Genomic DNA, 20,351 nt, shown 5'->3' with positions numbered 1-20,351 from the left:
GTGAAAATACGAAACCTCTCTTTTGCTGAGCATCAGTTTTAATAATCGATAATGGCCATTTTAAAAGTATAACATACAATAAGTTTATACCTTATAGGAAATAAAGGCAAGCGATCAGTCAATATACAGAATGTACGTGCTTACATTAATCATTAACTTATCTTTGCGCTCTGCCAAAACACGTTACCTGAGAACAAGTAATAGATTTCAATGCCCAAAGTCAGGGAATATGTCGTTAGATAAAGACAAGATAAATGAAATATCCCGTTTAATAAATATAGTGAGATTAGATCCAGCGGGAGATGCTTGATGAGAAGTCCGACTAGCACAGCTCTGATCTGGGTAGATGGGCTGAGTGTGATTAAATGTTGAATGTGATGAGTTTTCAACAATACTAAATTGAAACTTTATTTTTTTACATGGTTTAATAGTTTTTTGTTATTAAAATTGAAGTTCCTATTTCAAAGCTTACAGATAGATGGCTAATTTGTATGTCATTGACACTTTTGGCACTTTTTTGGAGTATTTTCATAAGTTTTGTTTTTTCCTGTAAATGATTCAATAAATACCGTACCGTGACATTCATACCGAGGTATTACCGTACTGTGAAATTCTGATACCGTTACATCCCTAGTGGACACCCATCCAATCTCTAGCCTTTCATCTTAAGTTTTACAAAAGTATTATTTTAGTCTATTTACCAAAATGGATTAATTATCTTCCTTACAATAGTATTTGTTTTTAATGTTTTAACAGGGCCATTAGAAAAATCCTTAGTGTTTAGTTTTGTGTAAGTCTAAGATTTCATTCATAATGTTCTTAAAGTCTTAAATTTGACTTGATGAAACCTGTAGAAACCCTGATAAATAAAGTTCAATCATCACTACTAGAGATTTAATTTCATTAACAGATCTTGAACCCTTTATACATCCTACGGGATAGAAATATTTGAAAAAAAAAATCCTGATCTAAAGCTTGCAATGTAACAAAACATTTTAAACTTTAATTTGTAAGTGCAATCCCTCTTTTTTTTAATATACAATCTATAAAATATTAGCAAACATATCAATAAATCTGAAAACAAAAAAAACATTGTAAATGTGGCTTACATCTGTGTAGTGAAGTGATGCCATGCTGCTTTTCAATGTACTGGGTTTTTTTCAAATTACAACATGCCGAGCCTTACTGTCATTTGATTGGATGTCACTCGTCAACTATATGCATTGCAGGCTTTAAATTAGATGAAATGTTCAGGAACCCCAAAACACATGGGCTGACATGTGATGTCCACTGTAATGGACACAGGGTCCGAAAGGAATGTATAAGGTTTCAGGCAAATCTTGTTTTATTTCAGACGTCAAATGTTAGGGTTACACTGTTAACAATTTTTGTCAATTACACAGCATTTGCTGTAATATGAACTGATTTTTACTGTGTAACAGTTATGAAATGTTACTGTAGGTGAATGTTAATATTAAGGTATGTTTTACAGTAAATGTACAATACTGTAAATAGATAAACAGCAAGAGAAATGGTGCTGTAAATGTAAATACAGTATTATCGATGTAAATGATTTACAGTAAGGTACTGTAGATTATCCAGAAAATCATTAACAGTGTAGGGTTAGGGACAAACAGAAGCTAACAAGTTAAACTATTCGATAAACAGAAACTATTCACTCTCCAGCTCAGATGTGACATTACATGAGTCCTTGACTCTACCATAGTACATCTCTCTGTTGGGGTCCGGTCTGGAGGATTTTCTGTCCGTCTGTGGAGAGCTGGAGCAGGTCAGAACACTAGGAGAGCTTCGACACGTTTGGAGGACGATGACGTGCTCACTGCGTTTGCTCTCAGTGTGGATCTTTGGGTCTGCAGAAATTTCTGCTTCATCATCATCATCATCACAGAAGCCAGCCAAAGGAGCTTTTACTGGTTTGGCAGAACTATAACAGGAAAATAAATGTGAGTTTTATGCATTTTATTTGGTAACACTTTACTTGAAGATTTTATGCATGCTTCTGAAAACTGTCAATAATTGTCATCAGCTCAGTCAAGTCTGGATCAAATGCAAATCTGACATTGTTATTAATATGACAAAATTTTTTTTAAATATGACAAAAAATGTTTTGGCGATTGCTATGAACCTAATAAAAATATTTTAATTAACTAATAGTTCAGTCCAAAAGTTGCTGTGCATAGAAACATACATTTCCATAAACTAAGCAGGCCTATGGGTAGGTAAAAGTTATGTAACCGGGGATTTTATGTTTTTATGTTTGTGAAAAATACTGAAGACCCCTTCCCCCATCTCAAACCAAATGCTTGTCTGTCTGAGATGTTAATGGGGCATTGTGCTGTAACCGAAAAAAAAAACAACAACCCGAAAACAATGAAATGGATTACAGAAAATTGCTACAGAAAATAGCCTATTAATAATAACAACAACAACAATAATAATAATAATAATATTTCTCAGTGATGGGATGCAGCTGGAAGGGCATCCGCTACGTAAAACATATGCTGGATAAGTTGGCGGTTTATTCCGCTGAGGCAACCCTAGATTAATAAAGGGACTAAGCTGGATAGAAAATGGATTAATGTATGATAATAGTAAAATAAAAATAAGGTAATAATCTTTACACACAGATGCCGCGCAATTGTTATTATTATTTTAGAGATGATACATTTGAATTGCTGCTGCCCCCTTCCCCCACCTGCCAGAAATAAACCGTAAAATTACAGATTTTTTTTAAAGTGTAGATAGACAGACAGACAGACAGATATTAGAAATAATTAGTTAATTAAAAGGTGGTTGGCGGTGCCTTCGCTGGCTGCGGCTGCACCAACTCAGAACAAGACAAAAATAACGTCAGAGATAGAGTTAGAATGAGTAATATAAACTGATATATGAACCTGTTGCTACTAGAATCTGCCAGCAAATACTGCTCGTTTGATAAATTCTAAAAAAACTTGTTTATCATGTTGGCGAGGCAGTGGCGCAGTAGGTAGTGCTGTTGCCTCACAGCAAGAAGGTCGCTGGTTTGACCCTTGGCTCAGCTGGCATTTCTGTGTGGAAACAGTCCAAAGACATGCGGTACAGGTGAATTGGGTAGGCTAAATTGTCTGTAGTGTATGAGTGTGTGTGAATGAGCGTTTATGAATGTTTCCCAGATATGGGTTGCGGCTGGAAGGGCATCAGCTGCATAAAAACGTGCTGGATAAGTTGGTGGTTCATTCCGCTGTGGCGACCCCGGATTAATAAAGGGACTAACCTGACAAGAAAATGAATGAATGTTTATCATGTTAGGATTTTATAGTGTTTGTATAGTGATGTTTTTTTATGTTCTTGTTGGGTCTGTTGCAACGTAATTTCCTTCTGCATTACTATTTTATTGTGATGTTTTGAATGACAAAAATAAAGGAAACTGAAACAGACAGACAGATAGATAGATAGATAGATAGATAGATAGATAGATAGATAGATAGATAGATAGATAGATAGATAGATAGATAGATAGATAGATAGATAGATAGATAGATAGATGGATGGATGGATGGATGGATGGATGGATGGATGGATAGATAGATAGATAGATAGATAGATAGATAGATAGATAGATGGATAGATGGATAGATGGATAGATGGATAGATGGATAGATGGATAGAAAGATAGAAAGATAGAAGGATAGAAGGATAGATGGATAGATGGATAGATAGATAGATAGATAGATAGATAGATAGATAGATAGATAGATAGATAGATGATTAAACATTTTTCAAAAAAATAATCTTATCATATAATTTCATCCACTGTCTGCCAGATTAAATTAACCCAGCGCTGAACACAGTTGTGGGGGAATGAATTTCAACTCCTAAACTAATGAGTCTTGATGGACCTTCAGATAAACACACAGAGCTCAGTGTAATGACAGAAAGATTGAGTTAGACAGAAGGAATAAATGGATGTTGGTGCAGGAGATCATTTACAGTGTCTGTTCACTTCAAAAACAAAAATAACTTGTACATCTTACAATTCGGTTTTCTGTTTGTTTAAAACATCTCCTGAGACTTCTTATTGAGACAGCTTTATGGAGACCCTTTATCTACAGGACAGATCGAATAAGTCAATGCCAATGGTAACAGTAAGAATTATATTGTGTTGCAAACATCTTTAAATACATGCAGTATGTTTGAATGTCCCATTGATTAAACCAAGGTCAAGCAAGAAAGTCGCTGATTCGAGCTTTGGCTGGTCAGTCGGCAAATCTGTGTGGAGTTTGCATGTTCTCCTTCGGTTGCTCCGGTTTCCCTTACAGTCCAAAGACATGTGGTATAGGTGAATTGAATAAGCTAAATTGTCCGTAGTGTATGTGTGTGAATGAGTGTGTATGGATGTTTCCCAGTGATGGGTTGCAGCTGGAAGGGCATCCGCTTCGTAAAACATATGCTGAAGAAGTTGGTGGTTCATTCCGCTGTGGCGACCCCAGATTAAAAAAGGGTATAAGCCAAAAAGAAAATGATAGAATGAATGAATTAAAGAAAAATGCTTTCATTATTTATATTAAGAACTATTATTGATCGTGCACCAATAATTGATTATAATAAGCAACAAATTAGCATATTAGAATAATTACTGAAGGTTCAAATGACACTGAAAATTGTTGCTCAAGTAATGTAGCTTTGAATAACAAAAATAAATTAGAGTTTGAATAATTGTTAATAATATGAATAATATGTTAAATTGTGGCTGGTCTCTCATCCGTAATCAGTAATAATCCATTCAGATTGATCGAAGCCTTCTATAAATAGACAGATTTCACCCTGCTGCTGTATCTTTGTTTTGGAAGAATCCCCCCTTCCACCCCATCTCCTCCTTTCCCTTCTTTACTAGGGAGAGCTCTCGAGACCTATTTGATTTCGGACCCCCTTACATGCTAAAAGACCTGGCGGGAGCCGCCAATATTGTGCAAACTTACATTGGCACAATATTGCATTTGTGATCAAATAAATGCAACGTTGGTGTGCAGAAAATACGTGTTTGCAAACTTTTGTCCGATCATGACTTCTTATTAATGTGTTTTGGAAATTTCTTGAAGATATGTTCTTTAAAAACAAATATACTGCAATTATATGATTGTGGTAATAATGTTACTCAAACCTTTTTTCATCTGATCTTCCTTCAATCAGGTCCTGTTTTTCAGCCCCACAGAGCTCTTCTTTCTCCTGCAGTATAACAGTCACCTATAAGACATGTAAAACACTATTTCAACTCCAACCTAATAACATACCAATCTACGTCACACATGACATCACACGGGTTCCCGGTTACAAAGAAAGACCGGCTGCAATATTATAGTTTACTTGGGCATCTCTATTTGTAAAAATGAAAAAGTTAGATGCTCTATTAATTTTGATCCTATTATTGAGAAAACTCGTAAAAAATTAAACTTATGGCAGCAGAAAGATTTATCTCTGAGGGGAAGAATTCTTCTTACTAAAGAGGCAGGTATCTCCCGACTTTCATATGCTGCTCAATCTCTCCATGTTGACAAATCCATTTTGAATCAAACTGATAAAATATTATTTAATTTTATTTGGAAAAATGGTATTCATTATATTAAAAAATCAGTAATTATGAATAGCTTTGAGAGTGGGGGTCTTTATAGGCTGGATTTTTGTACATTTAATAACATTATCAAAATTAAATGGGGCAAAAATTTATCTGGAATTTTATTCCAAAATACATATTTTCTAAATTTGGAGGGCTTTATTTCTTATTATCCGTAACTTTAATGTTGAGAAAATACCAGCTAAATTATCTCAATTTCATAAGAATTTTTGTTCTTGCCTGGTCACTATTATACAGGCACAACTTTTCTCCTCACAAATATTTTATTTGTAACAACCAAAATATTGTAAATAAAAACAAATCTCTTTTCTTTCAACGCTGGTTTGAAGCAAATATTCTACTTCAATTATTAGTCAATTATTTAACTCAAATGGCCATTTATTAAATTATAACGAATTTCTTAATCGATTCACTATTCCCATCCCCCCTAAAGAATTTGCTGTTGTATTTGATGCTATACCATCTGGAGTTATTCCAAGGCATCCCCTATCCTTCTGTTTTTCCTCTTTTAGACCCTTCTACTACAATGGTTGGAAAATGTTGTTTCTCTGCAACTTCTTCAAACAAATCAATACGTTTCTTATTTCTAAATGGAACTGTTTCAGTTCCAAATTTAACTTTTTATTGGAATTCTTTTGTTTCAGATATTGATTGGAGAAAAATATGTCTCATCCCAAATAGCTACTTAATTACAAATGAGATAAAAGAAGCTCATTTAGAATTACTCACCGTACATACCCAGTCAATACTCTTTTAGTAAGATATAAAAAAGATATTGATACTAATTGTTAATTTTGTGGGCAGCACCCTGAGTCCCTGGTTCACTTATTTTGGAAATGCAATTACTCTAGGTTGCTTTGGAAGAATTTTTCTCTTTGTATAATTGAGAATGTTGATAAAGAATTTTCCTTACTATGGGAAAATGTTTTGTTTGGTTTTGTTAATTATAAAACAGAAGCTTTACATGAAAAGAAAACATATTTTCGTAATCTTCTTATCTTATTTGCAAAATTTTATATACATAAATGTAAATTTTCAAACCCAAAACCTTTCTTTTATTTTTTTGCTTACTGAAATGCAGAATTACTTTGAAACAGTTTCTAACTCTTACAAAAAAGGCTTTAAAACAACTGCAATTTGTAAATTATATAATCTTTTTCTTTAATGTGTAATGTATTTACCCCTCCTGTTTGTTTTTGTTTTTCTTTTGTTTTTTGTTGTTGTTTCTTTTTCCAAAAACGTGTTCTTTGGCTAAAAGGGAGCTAAATGAAGTGACGACCTAATTAAAAATGCTGGATTCTGCAATTCTCATTTTATGTCAGGTAAGTTCACGCTATGCTGAATCATACACATTACTCGTTTTTGATTGCAGGAATGATTTCAGCAAAAACAGTTAAATATGGTGAATTAAAGTGTGGACACTGAATGCTAAGAATGAAACGTGAAAGTGTAAGTTATTAAGGTAAAGTTGATTTTATATTCACACATTCATTCAGCGACAATTTGTGACACGCTCCCTATACTGTATACCACAGCACTTTGAACATTCAGTCTAAACTAACCTGCAAGTGTGACTTGAAAACAACATTAACACCGTTTATTTGACTGTGAACAATGTTGTACTTTGATAGTTATTGGCTGCTAATATGATTTCGCTATTTAGAGTTTGCAAATAATACTTTTATAAAATTATATTAATAAATAGAAAGTCCGAATGTGCGAAAATAAAACAACTTTACCTCTATGTGTAAGTCCACAAACCCTGCAGTACGGGTGCAGTTCGCTGTCAGAATGCAGTAGATTTGCTTGTTGATGATTACCCAGGACTTGAATAACGTTAACTCTGTCTTCTTGTCTTTGGCTAGGCAGAACCTCTGTTTTTAGCCCTACATAGTGTTGAATCTGGTAATCATGGAACATTATTTATTGCACATGACCACACAGAACAACACTGTTGACATCCAAAGTCTTGCAGGCCTTTAACTTCTCTCTTGTAAAATCACTTGGAGCTTAAATGGGATTGTATATTTGGGGCTGGATGCTTGGCCATATCGTCGTATCCAATATTCACTGAGAGGGTGCCATTGTAAATAGACCTGTCAGTTGAACGCCGCTCACTTTAACGTTAATTTTGTCGAATCACTGTGCTTATCACTGGGTGACAAGCTGTTATAATACGCTGAAAGCATTATGTAAAAATATATATAATATGTAATCATTCATTCATTCATTCATTTTCTTTTCAGTTTAGTCCCTTTATTAATCAGGAGTCGCCACAGCGGAATGAACCGCCAACTTATCCAGTATATGTTTTATGCAGTGGACACCCATCCAGCTGCAACCTATAAATAGGAAACACCCATACACTCTAATTCACACACATTCACTATGGACAATTTAACTTATCCAATTCTATAGCGCATGTCTTTGGGCTGCAGGGAAACTGTAGAGCACCCAAAGGAAACCCACACAAACACAGAAAGAACATACAAACTCCACACAGAAATGCCAACTGACCCAGCCAAGGCTTGAACCAGCGACCTTCTTGCTGTGAGGCAATCGTGCAAACCACTGTGCCACCCCTATAATGTCATTCTTTTTGCCTGTAAATCAAAGCTGTTCTGCTAAATTATTGGCATCCAATCATTCCATAAAATTTTTAAAGTTATTTGTGTTTTTAATTGCTTTATAGATTTGTGGATTTTAGTGTGCATTTTACTTTTTAGGATTCTTTAATGAAAAGAAAGTTCAACAGAAATTATAAGATTTTTTTTTTACTTTTTTTTTTTACTTTTTTTAACTTTTATTTACTTTCATTAAGTTTCTCTCTTGAACGGCATTTAATGTGTCTTTGATGCATAAGGAAATACATAAGGAAATAAATTTTTAGTAACATATTTAAAGATTTTCCATAAATTATGAAGCAGCCCAATATATCGTTTTTTGAGTGGCATATCATCATATTAGAGTGATTTATGAAATGTAAATGCAGTAATTATGCTGAAAAATCTGTTTTAAATTACAGGAATAAATTACAATTTAAGGTATATTGACTGAATAAGATACATTGAATAAACTTTGATGGTCCATTTTGCACATTTCGTTGACTATAAGTTACGTTGCATACATGCCAACTAATTCTCATTATATAATATTGGTAGACTGTTTGCTTAATGTCTGCTGACACTGCTCCACCAGCAGACATTCAACTGACTTTGCAACTACAGTACTGTACATTTCAACTCCGACTAACCTTAACCCCAACCTTACAGTCTACTAAAACTCTAATGAGAATCAGTTGCCATAGAGTTTCAATGTCACTTACAATCAACAAAATATGTTAAAGGGACTATCAAAATAAAGTGATACCCACAATTGTATATTTTTTACTGTATTTTTGTTCAAACAATTGCAGCCATGGTGAGCATTGAAAAGATTTTTTTAAACCATGCTGATCCCTGAAGTTTGAAAGGTTATATAAATGCTACAAATATAATAATAAAATCAATCTATAACCAAACAGTATAACACTCTTACCCTGGGATAACACTGGCACACAGTCCAAACAGTCCCCATGCCCATCATTATCACGCCCATTGCGCAGAACGTGACGAACACATGAGGCTCCTCCACAGAAATCATGAACATACCCAACGCCACGAACGCCATTCCCAAAACAATGAGCCCATAGCGATACGGCTTGTTCTCTGCCATTGAGGAAACCCAGAAGTCCAGCAGGGCTTAAGTTAAAGTGCTTTATGTGTCCTTGTGGAGGTGAGAGGGCAGGAGTGACTCATGGGACGCAGGACCAGTAGAGAAGCTAGATCCGGATCATTGAACCTGTAAAAGGCCTCACTCTGGTGACCTTCCCTCAGGTAAAGTTCCATTTGATTGAGCAGTCCGACTACACCCCTTTCAAGTATGCTGAACTTAAAGCACTCCTTTTTTATTTGCATTTTTTCAAATAAGTTTTTTTTTTGCAGTTTGTTTTCGCGAGTCCACCAGAGGGTGCTGTTTCCGCTTTTTGAGATCTTGAATTTCTCTCGCTAGTGCCATTCGCGTCTGTTGTTCTCGTGTAAATCCACCAGAGGCCGCTGTTGACTGACTGAATGACTAGCTGCGTCCCAAATTGCATACTTATACACTATTCTACGCCATTTTGTAGAGTAAATAGTGTAAGTAGTGCGTTCACACTGAAAACTCTAAAAGTAATAAGTGTTCTTTAGTTACCCGGATGATGCACTCATTCAGCCGGTAGAATGAAGTGTGGAATGATGGACACTTCGCAACAGTCGCAGCTTTTCTCACGTAGCGGAAGGGGTGGAGCTATCGGGCGCACATGTTGGATAACTTTATTTGTTTTGGATGGTAAAAGCAAAATTCTTCTATGAGAGTGATTTTAGCGCCTCGCCGCCTCCCTATGGTAAATGTGGTTATACTCATGGCAGATACTTGATACTTGAGTACTTGAGTAATATGTTAATAGGTCATTTATTCCACTAATTTAACAACCGTGAAATGTCATCAGGGAAACGGTTTGAATTTCCGGAAAAAACCTTAGTGTGCCATTTGGGTTGACACTACATACATATACTAAGCTGTTGAGTGTGTAAGTGTATAAGTACATAGTGCATAGTGTATAGTGTGCCATTTGAGGCGCAGCTAACAGACTGGCTGACCAATCACTAACCCACCCTCCTCCTTCCCTAAACGCAACAAATAGTATTTTAAAAAGCACAATAGTGTTTTGACCCGCCTACCCACTGCCCTAAACTGACATTTATAAAAACCATTCCAGAGAAAGAAAAGCCCTCACCTGTTCTTTTTTTTACCACATTTTGTCACATTCTCACCCTGTTATTCACTAATTTTCAGATTCAGTTTGTGTCTTGCCTGCTTTCTGGACTCGAACTCTGTCGTTGTAGTCTTCTCCTTTGTCTCAAGTCCACCGTCATACATGGCGAGCTAACTGGACAAACTGATAACACTGGGAAGGCGTATGGAGGTAAGCGGTCTGCTGGTAAGCGAGAAAAGGAACGGCGTCATAACGCCCCCATTGCGTTCATTTAAAAAATTAAATGTAGCCATACATACTTCTGGCATACATAATTCTACATAATAATACATAATCTACATAATTCACAATCTCCAGAAATGTATATAGGGCTACATTTTTAGAATGAGCCTATGTTGCTTAAAAAAAAAAAAGATTAAACATTCAACAAAAATTACAATTTTTTTTAATCCTTTCAGCCGATCTTCAGGACTGGAGGGAGCTTTTTTTTAGCTTAGCTTAGCATAAATTATTCAATCGGATTAGAACAGTAGCGTCTCACTCAACATATCCATAAAGAGTTTTGATAATTTTCCTATTTAAAACTTCACTATTTTGTAGTTACATGTGTACTAAGACCAATTAAACAATGAAAAGTGGCTATTTTGTAGGTTGATGTGGCAAGGAACTATACTCTCATTCTGACATAGGGTAATTCTTCAGCTACGGGCACTTTTTTGTCCTTTGACCATATATCCAAATATGTCATTTCCACCACAACATTGTAATGTCGATTTAAAAAGTTTATGTGAAAGACTATTTAGGTCAGGGGTGGCCAATCCTGTTCCTGGAGATCTACCTTCCTGCAGATTTCAGTTGCAACCCATAATCAACACACCTGCTTGTAATTATCATGTGGTGTTCAGGCATAGATATATACACTAGATGTCGCCTGGCCTATTGTTGTCTATTGGACGGAATGCGTCGATAGCGCCGCCATCTTGCTACAGGGTAGCGCTCCTTTGAAATGAATGCGGGACCAAGGAACAGTGGAGGACTCACCCGAACGATAAACGTTACCTGATTAGCACAAAAGTTCAGAACATACAAAAACAGAAAAAAACATAATATTACCTATGAAATGTTCTGCCTTTGTGCTTTGTTTTCTTTGTTTGCTTGTTACTACACCCGTAGACAGCGCTAAAGTCCCGCATCTTCACGTAATAACACTGTCTTGACTAGTGCGGTTGAATGACATTTGTCCTGGGAGCACTGTACCAATGTGGCGGCGCTATTGACGCATGCTCAGGGTCCCTATGCGATATCTAGTGTATTTATCTATGGTGTTCAGGTCCTAATTAATTGGTTCAGGTGTGTTTGATATGGGTAGCAACTGAAATATGCAGGAAGGTAGCTCTCCAGGAACAGGATTGGCCACCCCTGATTTAGGTGGTTTCTATGAAAATGAATAGTGCCATCTGAGCGCATGTTCAAGATGGAGGGAATGTAAATTTTTATTTACAGCAGTTGAAGAAAAAGGTAAATATTGCTTGATAAGGAAATATATTTATTCTAAGTCATTTCCAAACTTGTTGTACCTTCAAAGATGTTTTTAAAAACCAAACAAAACGAAGGTAAATAAGAGTGCTTTGTATACATGAAAGGCTAGTATCAACTCAAAGCTAATCGGTGAAGCTATGTCTAACTTTTTAACAATAACCTGTTGAAATGTCATTCCACCTCTGTCATTTCCATCCCCACACACATTAAAAGTGTATTTACAATGTATAAGTTCATGCTCTATTTAATATACAAATTCAGTTTATTAATTTTTCTAATAAGCTCTAAATCAAATTAATTTTAAATTTTAGAGTGTGACAGGTGTACAATCCAGCATACAACTAAGTTATTTCACTGACAAATGTATAATTATATATATTGTGGAAAGATTGGTTAAACTAGATACAAAATTGATCTTAGACAATGTTTGACTGCCATCTTTAATTTCCTTTTGAAATAAAAGCTGTATATTGAGATGTGGTGGAATTGACATTTGTTCAGTTCACGATGGAAATTTCTTTTTCACTTTTTATCTAAGTTTGTCCTCTTACAGATCTTAAAACTAGACAAATAGTTTAAACTTATGAGGCTATGTTACGTTAATTTGGAACAAGTTCAACTTCACATAAAAGTGCCCCTTGTTGAAGAATCCATAATAATTAATTATGGAACTTTAATGCCGTGCCTTGGCTGCCACAGGCGCAAAAATAATCCACAGATTCAAACTGGTGGTGCAAGTGTAGGTTTTGGTGCTGTGTAATATCATTGCTTCTGCTAGAGATATGATACGGCAGTAAAGTTCCTTGATTATTATAGTATAGCTCCTAGCCATATCAACCTAGAAAATAGCAACTTTTAATATTCTGTCAAAGTGTACACAATGTAATTACAGAAGAATTAAGATTTAAATAGGAAAATAATCAAAACTCTTTGGTCATTTTAAAGAGAGATGCTAATCGTCTAATCTGATTCAATGATCTATGCTAGGCTAAGCTAAAAGTGCTTCTGCCAGACCCAGGATCAGTTGAATGGATTCAAAAATGGTAAAACTAAACTGTTAAAAACATTACTATTCAGTTTCTCTCATAGACTGATCATTGCACTTCATTAGACCCATATGTACATTATTTATCAATTTAAATAATTCATCTAAATATTACAGTTTTTCTCAGTGGATTTGGTGCATTTCTCACAACACTATTTACATTTGCACTACAGTTAATGCATTTCTCAAAACAATTAGTCACTTGTGCACATCATAGTAGCAGTTTCTCATTTCATCCAACAAATTGCAAATGCTTTTGGACATGCATCAATTGCTTTCATACAACTCTCTGCTACTTTATTACAGTTTTTCTCATTTGGTTTGACTCATTTCTTGAAACAGGAATTACATTCTCAACACTATAAGATGCTATTAGCACAACACTATAGCTCACTTGCAAAAGCTCATATATTTCCTAAAACAGTTCACTCTTGTGTCAAAACTAAATTTCCTTCTCATTTAAACAGTCAGTGCCCCCAAAATCCTTTGTCCCTTTGGCATTGCTTAAGCATTGCAAGTCAGAATGTTTAGTTGTTTTGTCAGTATCGCAGAGGACCATTGAAATATCCCTCATGTCCACCTTTCTCTCCACACCACCACCATTGAGCAACATCCACTTGGATGATGCGACGGCAGCCACAAGTCAAAGGCGCCAGTGTGTTCAGCACACACCAGCTATTGGTGAAGAGAAGTGATAGAACCAGTTTGGTGGATGGGGATGTTTGGGAGGCCATTACTGTAAGGGGCCAATTGAGGGATTTTGGCCTGGACAGCGGGGTTACACCTTTGCTCTATACAAGAGGGGTTTTTAATGACCACGGAGAGTCAGGAGCTCGGTTTAACGTCTCATACGAAAGACGGCTGTGAATTGCATTATGGGAGTTTTATATCTGCTCTGGTGACTTTTGATGTTAAAAATTCAACTCTACAGTTTAACAAAGCAACTTTTAATGCCATTTTTTGTTGTTTAAGACAAGATTTAGTTTAAGAAATAATATAGAGAGAATTAAGTCTGTAAAACAACAGAAAAAGTAATTTACAACACAAAAACAGACAAGCTTTGGAGTAAAGATCAAAATCCCACAATGCAAGCCAAACGAATAAATAACATGAAAAAACATGAACCACCAAATACAGAAAACTAATATTTTTTTAAAGACATCCCAAATTCAAGTCCCAAGTTTGTGAACCTTTCCTGACCCTACACCCCTCCCCCCTTTCTCTCCAATTTCACTCGCTGTCTAAATAAGGTCATATCTTTTTTTTTCTTTTTTTTTTAAATTTAACAAATCCTACAGTTTTTTTTCAGTGGATTAACACAATTTATTGGTTCATAATAAGACTTGAAATGTGCACTTGCAAAATATACAATATAAATTCTAATTTTAAACAGATTTTACATTAATGAAATCCAAATGTTTTTGTTTTAAACCAAAATAAATTAGGGTATTACTTTATTTTGATGGTCCATTTGAGTATTAGTAAACTGTCTGCTTAATATCTGCTGATACTGCTCCTTCAACAGACATTTAACTGACTATAATAACTTTGCAAGTACATCTCAACACACTAACCTTAACCCCAACTGAACAGTCTACCTATAATCTAATAAGAATCAGTTGGCATGTAGATGCAATGCAACTCAAATTCAACAAGCGGACCATCAATATAAAGTGTGACCAACTGTGATCGCTAAAAAAGATCAACAACTAACACATTGTTTTCATTTTTATCATATGATGTATTTAAACACGCAGGTGATATGTAATACACTTTAAAAAGATGTGTTACTGACAAAACATCACAGGAAACAGACATATGCAGCATTATGTGATACTGTATAGTAATAATGAAACACAAATCAAAGAGATATAGATTACGGTAGGCCTGTTAAAGTGACAGTGAATATAACATTCAGGAGAGTTAGCTTCAGTTCTGCATCATACAGCATAATGTAGGCCTACTATTGACGTACAAATAACAGATAGATTAGGAAATGTCTAAATCTTTCTCAAAAACATCTTCTGGTCATTAAGAAAAATCAAGGCACAATTGAAGGTTTGGTTCAGCTTATTAATAAAGTGATACTTAACTAAGTATTTTAATCGTAAAGGAACAGTTCACAGTTGTTTTAACTATGCATGTCCAGATCCGATCACATGATTGTAAATAGGGCCCGATCATGCAGTTTCAGACTCGATCGGAATCTGACTTTACCTCCCGATCAGGACTCTTTCCTGATAATTCTCATTATTTTTTAACACATCTAGTTATGCGGTGGCACTGAGTTACACCTCTTTCTTGACATAGAAACAGCAACGTGTGCGGCATGACGTCACATTGTTGTAGAGACGCTATTGGTTACATGCTGGCAAAGCAGAACATGGAAGCAGCTTGAAGCGGAAGGCGCGAGTTTGTCTGCGGTCAGGAGGTATTATAAAGTTGATGACGACAACACTGCCATAGCAAACTGTGAGATATGTAAACTTGGGATTACCTGCCGGGTAAGGGTGTCACGATCCTCCAAATCCTCGATTCGATTACATTTTCGATTCTAAAGGCACGATTCGATTTGATTATGAATAATTAATTAATGACCAATTAACCAATTAATAGACCTGCATGGTCTTTGTTTTACCCATAAATAAATCATACAGTAAATGAATAAAGGCAAGATACACACATAATTACCACCTGTCAATCACTTTTTCTGCGGGACTCGTGAATAGGCAGTGATCTGTGTCGTTATAATGGCGTCGGTAAAAAAGACGCACAACCAACAGGAACCAGCCAACAGTATCTGAGGTGTTTGCTAAAATGACTAAGTACAAGTGAGTGAAAGATTGAAGCAGTCCTCTGACTGCCTGGACCTGCTGTCTCGAGCGCAAGGCTGTATGTGCATCTGTCTGTTTGGTCACGTGATGTGCATTTTCAGCGATAGAGAGGAAGGAGGGCTGCTCAGAAATGCCACACGCCACTGTGGATGTCAAATCATTGTCGTTCTAAAATGCCATTTAAAAACAAAGACAGTGTAAACAGGGCCTGAGTGTGTACTTTTCGCGAGCGGATTTGCAACGGGGGCTGGCGGAGGATCACGATGCTAGGGTTGTCTATCGGACGAACCGTACGTAATACGTACATAGCAGAGCTTGCAAAACTGTGTTTTTTTGTCGACAACACGAATGTTGTCAACATAACTCACTGGAAATCCAAAATGCTTAAACACCGGCGACTTCATTGAAAGAGGAGAGGGTTTAAGTTCTCTCGACGGGTCTCCTGCTTCTGCAGTTTAACAAGCACTTTAACAAGCCTGTTTTTTTTTCCGCTTGGCAAGCCAAGCTGACATGGGGGCATGGCAGCATCGACGATTCTATTTTTTGATTCGATAATCGAAATTGAGCATAAATTTCGATCGATTTCGATTAAAATTCAAAATCGTGACACCCCTACTGCCGGGTATTTTTATACTTTATATTTATTCATATATTTATTACTTGGTTGTTCAAGCTACATTACAGATGTGCTGTTTGTTAACAGAGTTGTTGAATGTTAAAATAAGGTGAATTAAATAAAAAGTAAGGAACATCCTGTATCTGTTTCTTCGCTCTTCTTATTGTTTTTTAATGTATAATTAAAGTATCGGATCTGGTTTCAGTATCATTAGATACTCAAAATAAAATGACTCAGATTTGAGGGCAAAAAAACCTGATCGGGACGTCCCTATTTGTATCATTTATTCTTTAATATATTTCAAAACTGAATTTATTTCTTCTGTTGAAGACAAACAAAGATAAAGAATGCTGGTATACAAACAGTTCATGGTCCCCACTTATTTCCATAGTAAGAAAACAAAAACAATAGGATTACTGACATTTTTCAAAGTATCTTCTTTTTCTGTTCAACAAAACGAAATGTAAAACAAAATAAATGCAAAAAGGTCTCTTTAAACTGTCTCTTTAGTTTGCTCTTTGGGTAGATTTTTTTTGTTTTTTAAGTAAAGTCAGTAATATACACTACCATTAAGAGTTTTGGATGAATTTTGAATTTGCTTAATTATTATATAGATTTAGTTTTTATTGATATGTATTATTATTAATATGTAAACGAATTGGCAATGCAGTGGCACAGTGGGTAGCACAATCGCCTCACAGCAAGGTCACTGGTTCGAGCCTTGGCTGAGTCAGTTAGCATTTCTGTGTGGAGTTTGCATGTTCTCCCTCTGTTAGCATGGGTTTCCTCCAGGTGCTCTGGTTTCCCCCACAAGTCTAAAGACGTGGTATAGGTGAATTGCGAAGGCTAAATTGTCCGTAGTGTATGTGTGTGAATGAGTGTGTGTGGATGTTTCCTAGTCATGGGTTGCGGCTGGAACAGCATCCGCTGCGTAAAACATGTGCTGGATAAGTTAGCGGTTCATTGCGCTGTGGCAACCCCGGATTAATAATGGAACTAAGCCGAAAAGATAAGATCCTTTTTTCATGTTTTCATTTGTTGTCATCATTCATAATGATAAGAAATATTCCTTGAGGTCAAATTGGGTAAAACTATAATAATATTTCAAAAATTTCCTGCTGTTACTGTATTTCAATCAAATAAATGCAGTATTGGTGTAACTATCAACAACATCAAAGGCCAAAAACTGGAATGGTAGTGTATGTGTAATTAAATACTTCGGATATTCTAAACTTAATTTTGTCGCAAAGATATTTGTAATCCCTTTTAGTTAATCTGACCTAATCAAAACCCAATAAGTAAAATTTCACAAACTAATTTCGAGAGGAGCACGTGATAGAATTGACTACAGCTGATCACTATCACTAACCACTAACTAGCCAGTCGGATCATTCTAAATTTAATATAAATATCCAGCTTATACTTCATTCTTCATCTTCGTTTTGGAAAACCAACCATTCATACTTTCTCTCTCCTCCTTAATTCTAAGTTGGGGTGACACGGTGGCTCAGTGGCTAGCACTGTTGCCCCACAGCTAGGGGATCGTTGGTTCAAATGCTAGCTGAGCCAGTCGACACTCTCTGTGTGGAGTTTGCATGTTCTCCCCGTTTTCGTGTAGGTTTTCCCTGGGTACTCCGGTTTCCTCCCACGCTCAAAAAACATGCAACAAAAGTTAAAGTCACAAGCACCTACTACGTACTAAGTGGTGCAGTTAGCAGTCTACTCTTGGGAAGTTATCGAGAACTACCTAATCTTGTATCCCTCCTAATGCTTATTAACCAGGCAGGAGCCTTGGGCTCATCTATCTCCAAGCTCAGGGTTCTCTCCCAGGACAGCATGCAAAACCTGCTAAAATAGTCTAAATTATCTAAGTGTAAACTCTTAAAAGAAATATTATTTACAGTTCCCCAATAATCAATGCTTAAATTGTGAATCCTAAGGTCCCGGATTAGAACGGGATATCTAATCCGGCATGCTACCCAAGAATGTAGAGGTGTCGCGCATGAAAGTGGATAGCGGGGGGCTGGGGGACAGCGGGGCGTTGGATAGCCGAGGGATGTCACGAGCCAGGGCGGGGGTTGATTGTCTAGGACGAAAGTGAAGAGAGTTGGGGAGTCGAGGAACAAAGTGAAAATGAACAGCTGACAGGGTAGGAGGGCAAGTGAGGAGGTGGATGTGGATCAGTAAAATGAGGTGCTGCCGGATCTGGCGTGTTCCAGCATAAATTAAGCCCTGTCCATAATGTGTCACTACAGGTGATAGTAGGAATGCAGATTTCATTGACTGAAATCCCTACCAGTAACAATTTCTGACATCTTTTTAAATGAGATGCTAATGGTCTAATCCGATTCAATGATCTATGCTAAGCTAAGCTAAAAGTGCTTCAGCCAGACTTAGTTTGGCTGAATGGATTCAAACATGGTAAAACTACAAAGTAGAGAAAAAACAAAACATCCTTCAATGTTAGGCTCTTTTTAAACACTAATATGGTCTTTTGAGGTCTTTTATAATAAATGATCATCATTTGTTTCTGAGGTTACATCTTATTTTCCCCCGTCTCTCTTTTGTTTGCCTCATATAATTACTTCATGCTCAAAAAGATTGTTTTCTTTGACATTTAGTGTGATTTGAAGTCTTTGGTTATCAGCTTCAGAACATTCAGAACAAAATTATCCACATTAGAACTTTCAATACAAGCGCATCCCTAAAAACAAAAAAATAGGACAATCTGGAGTTTTCAACATTTAACAATTATCGCATACATGTAGAAGTGAATCTGGACTAATAATATCCATAGCATTAGTACAAAATTAAGAAACTGTATTTTCTTCTCAATTAAGGCACTTCATTTTAGATGAAAGAATCTGCTAAATGATTCAGTGTCGATTTAGATAGAAACAGAGCTGCACAATATATGATAAATATATTCAGTTATAAGTTGATTTGTTTTTCATTCATTTGTCAGTGTTGCTTTTTCATTTGTTTCCTTTTAAATTACATTTTTAGTTTATAGCTAACAATTACCTCAATTGCTTGTTAGCTTTTTCTGTATTTGGCTTAACTCTTTTGAGTTCTCAATGGCTATAACCACAACAACAGCAGAAACATCTGATAAGAGGGTCTGGCTGAGCCTCGTAACAGAAATGTTTTGTTTGTTGCTGGTATTTGGGTTAAGTTACTTGAAGACCGACAAGTAAACATCACTGCTGAGGAACTTCACTCTTCAGTGTCTTCAATAAAGTCTTCTCTATGTAAGAACTTTGGTCAGCTTATTTATTTTATGTATTAGAGTCATCTAATACATTGGGAGCCACCCAAGAACAGTTAAGCCAAATACAAAAACATCTAACAACAGATACAGTATATAAAAAGATCAAACCCATCAAATACTTAGTTTCTTAAATAGTGAGCTACATCTTTTCAAGCATAAAAAATAGTTAAGTTACTTGGTTTACTTTTACTTTTTTGCCTCAGCAAATAGAAAAATGTATTTTATAACAGACATTGCAAGTGTTTTGGATGTTTAAACATACTAGCATTTATTTTCACGCACTAGTACTTCAACCTTTTATATGCTAGTATATTTTATTAGGTAGTAGTAATTTAATTTGCTTGTTAAGCGTGCCGTCACATAAAGTGGCTTCCGGGTCCAATTGTTATACCAAACTGTATGGGAAGACTCAACAAATGATAATAATACACATTTACAAAGTGATGTAATACTTTCAAACATCACGATTGCAATATATACAGTTAAAGTCAGAATTATTAGCCCACCTGAATTATTCGACCCCCTGTTTAAATTTTTCCCCAACTTTAACGGAGAGCAGATTTTCTCAACACATTTCTAAACATGATAGTTTTAATAACTCATCTCTAATAACTGATTT

The 20,351-nt window shown here is 35.8% G+C and overlaps 3 protein-coding genes across 4 annotated transcripts in view; 1 reads left to right on the top strand and 2 right to left on the bottom strand.

The window, feature by feature from the left end:
• The window catches only part of dsc2l (desmocollin 2 like), a 1,349,056-nt gene that overhangs the window by 39,787 nt on the left and 1,288,918 nt on the right, over positions 1–20,351 (top strand). The window lies entirely within an intron of this gene.
• tns3.2 (tensin 3, tandem duplicate 2) overlaps positions 1–20,351 on the bottom strand; it is an 817,627-nt gene that overhangs the window by 92,250 nt on the left and 705,026 nt on the right. The window lies entirely within an intron of this gene.
• bsnd (barttin CLCNK type accessory subunit beta) lies at positions 1,330–9,365 on the bottom strand. The gene is given in 3 exon segments (NM_001305623.1): positions 1,330–1,945; positions 5,162–5,244; positions 9,170–9,365. Coding segments are annotated over 3 exon segments (534 nt in total). The 5' UTR covers positions 9,347–9,365; the 3' UTR covers positions 1,330–1,671.

The sequence above is a fragment of the Danio rerio genome, chromosome 20 (assembly GCF_052040795.2).
Source record: "Danio rerio strain M-AB ecotype USA chromosome 20, GRCz13ab, whole genome shotgun sequence".
NCBI classification, from domain to species: Eukaryota; Metazoa; Chordata; class Actinopteri; order Cypriniformes; family Danionidae; genus Danio; species Danio rerio.
The sequence above is the reverse complement of the archived record's forward strand: the minus strand, read 5'-3'. Positions and strand labels throughout refer to the sequence as shown.